This window comes from Medicago sativa, chromosome 5, assembly GCF_051527215.1.
Source record: "Medicago sativa cultivar Bolivia chromosome 5, Bolivia_mono, whole genome shotgun sequence".
Classification (NCBI taxonomy): Eukaryota; Viridiplantae; Streptophyta; class Magnoliopsida; order Fabales; family Fabaceae; genus Medicago; species Medicago sativa.
Genome location: NC_140753.1, coordinates 13141623 through 13144635, shown reverse-complemented (window position 1 = coordinate 13144635; position 3013 = coordinate 13141623). Strand labels below are relative to the sequence as shown.

The 3013-nt window shown below is 31.4% G+C and overlaps 1 protein-coding gene across 1 annotated transcript; it reads left to right on the top strand.

The window, feature by feature from the left end:
* The first annotated feature begins 757 nt into the window (after positions 1-757).
* Positions 758-2790, top strand: NIP2 (NEP-interacting protein 2). Its single transcript, XM_085713631.1, has 5 exons — positions 758-1175; positions 1605-1783; positions 1944-2027; positions 2126-2290; positions 2415-2790. The coding sequence occupies exons 1-5, from the start codon at positions 1022-1024 to the stop codon at positions 2535-2537; spliced, it is 705 nt and encodes a 234-aa protein (XP_085569757.1). The 5' UTR covers positions 758-1021; the 3' UTR covers positions 2538-2790.
* Positions 2791-3013: the final 223 nt, after the last annotated feature.

The following is a 3013-nucleotide window of genomic DNA, read 5'->3' as shown; positions in this document are numbered from 1 at the left end:
TATTGAGTTTTTTTTTATTCCGCCGTCTTAGTGCGACGTTATTTTATTTGTGACTTTATTTGTCTTTCACATCTTGTTTATGTGTTTATTTGTTTCATATTGTCAGATCAACTTCCATTTAGTGCAGATTCAATCAATGTCTGTTGTTGTTAACGTTGTAGATCCAGAGACATGAGTATTCCGAAAACTTCAATATCGATATATTTGTAAGTTTATGTACTTTGTCGCATTACGTTATTAACTTGCATAATGTGAGTTTGTTTGCAGATTTGTTATTATTGTGTTTTAATGAATTTGTATTGTATTGATATACTCTATCAATTTAAATGAATGAATATCGTTTATTTTTAGTAAAATGCATCGTCTCGTATTAAAGCGGCTTGGAGTCTTACCTTGGTTAGGTTCCTAAATTATTAGATGAAATAGTTGATCAATAATATTGATTCAATCTACGGTTAATTTTCAATGTTGATGTCGACAAAGCCATTCATTCAATCTACAGTTAATCAAAACTAATTTTTTAAGTTGAATCAAATAAACACCACATTAAAACGAAAATATAAAAACAAACATGGTCGTGTTAAGACGATGAAATCATAACAACATAGGAAAAAGACTACAAATATTTGAAAATCATTTATATATTGTATACATAGAAAATTGGTGTAGAAAATAAATAAAAATGAGAAAAATAGATAATTGGTGTCGTTAAGGCACAGAAGCATTAAATGCGAGTTGGTTGATCGTAGTTTCTTTCAATCTTCTTTTTCTCTTACACATTAAGCATTCTCCAACCAAGACCTTTCTCTTATAAATATCAACATTTTCATATTATTATTCTCAATTTTTTCTTCCTTTTTTATATTTATTACTATTTATTTCCATTATTTTATTATATAACTCTTCCTTAAACCCAAATCTTGTACCATCAATTCAAACCGAACGTACTTTACCAATTCTTCTTGTTCTTGTTGTTTTGTTTGTATCGATTCGTGCGATTTTTGTGTGAAAATCTACATAGATGGATTTTGTACCAAATCCATGTCCTTCTCGTTCTTCTTTGTTCGGTTCTTTTGGGAATTTCGTTGACAAAGTTAAACAATTTGGTACCCTCGCAATTTCTGTTATCATTGGAAACATTTTCTCTGCGATCTTGACCTTCTGTTTTGCATTAGGTTTGATTCTTTTCTATAATTATTATTGTTCTATCTCTTTGATCTTTTTGTGTTGTTTTGGGTTTTTTGTGGGTGAATTTGCAATGTCAATGTGTTGTGTTTTATCATAATTTCGTTTTTAATTTGTTGAAAATGATTCAGATGATTTTGTTTATGTTAAATTTAGAAGAAAAAATGAAACTTGGGAGGTGGGTTTATGATATTTTGAAGATTGGGTTTGGATTTTTCATTGTTTTGGTTATGTTGTCTAATTTTGTTATTTTTTTTATGTTAACAAAATTTACAAAATTGTAGGTTATTTATGATCTTCTATTTCTTGGATTTTCAACATTTATATGTGGCATTTATATGTTTGAAGTTTTAAGGTTTAATGGTTTTTTTTTGTTTGTTTTTTGAATAAGGTTTAATGGGTTGTTTTGTTTTATGCAGTTGGAACATTATTGGGTGCTTTGACAGGAGCTTTGATAGGTCAAGAGACCGAAAGCGGTTTCATTCGAGGTGCTGCCGTTGGTGCTATATCAGGAGCTGTTTTTTCTATTGAAGTTTTTGAATCATCCCTTGTTCTTTGGCATTCTGATGAATCTGGAATTGGTTGTCTTTTATACTTGGTGAGTAGGTTTTGTTAACAAGAGATCTTTTCTTGTGTTGGAAGCTTTTCATGTAGCTACAAGACTGCATAGTTTTAGTCCCTTTTGAGTTATTATTTATCATTCACATTCATAATTGCATGTTATGTAGCATGAATTTTGATCCTTTTGAGTTATGCAGATTGATGTTATTGTAAGTTTGTTGAGTGGGAGACTTGTGCGTGAGAGGATAGGTCCTGCAATGTTGAGTGCTGTTCAAAGTCAGGTACTTTTGTTTTGTTCAAAAGGATTTTATTAAGGAGATAGAGTTTTAGCTGCAATGTTCAGTGTTTCATAGGATTTTTCTTACACTTTTTTTATCAGATGGGTGCTGTTGAAACAAGCTTTGACGAGGTTCAAAACATCTTTGACATTGGTGGTTCCAAAGGGTTATCCGTAGATTCGGTTTCGAAGATCCCAAAAATCAAAATCACTGCTGACAATATGGAGGCATCAGGGGAGAAAGTTTCTTGTTCAGTTTGTCTCCAGGTTGGTTTTTTTGCACTTTTTATTGTTACTATTATTAGTGCTTACCCATGACATGAACAAAGTGTTCTTCTGTGATTTGATTTTGATTGATATTGGCATTTTCTGATTATTGGTATGTTTCCAGGACTTTCAACTTGGAGAGACAGTTAGAAGTCTACCTCATTGTCATCACATGTTTCATCTACCTTGCATAGATATGTGGCTTTTAAGGCATGGTTCTTGCCCATTATGCAGAAGGGATCTGTAATTTTGTATATGAATAGCACAGATCGTAAAAGAGGTTTTTTTTTTTTTTCTTTCTTTTTTTGGTTTTGTTTATATAAGCTTATTTAATTCTAGGTCTTACTGACATTTGATTACAGCTACTGAGAGCTAATGCAGTTATGTGATATCATTGTACTAAATTAGTGTAAAGAAAATTTTGAGATAAACCATTTTCAGCTTCTTGTATATGGATATGACTTATATGAAGTAGACGACCCTTTTGTAGCTTGTCTCCATCCTGTTTTGTTCTATACTTTTATCTTATCTTTAGTTTTCTAAACAAAGAACAATACCATATGAGACAGTAATCTAGCCGTGTGGATTTGATCTTGCCAAAGTTTATGGAGTCTCACTTTGTCATGGTGCATGTGAATGGTACCTAACACTTGCCCAATTCTGAACATGAACATTTTATACGAGCATTTAAGTGCATCTTTAGATTCATGGCGAGTTTAATAG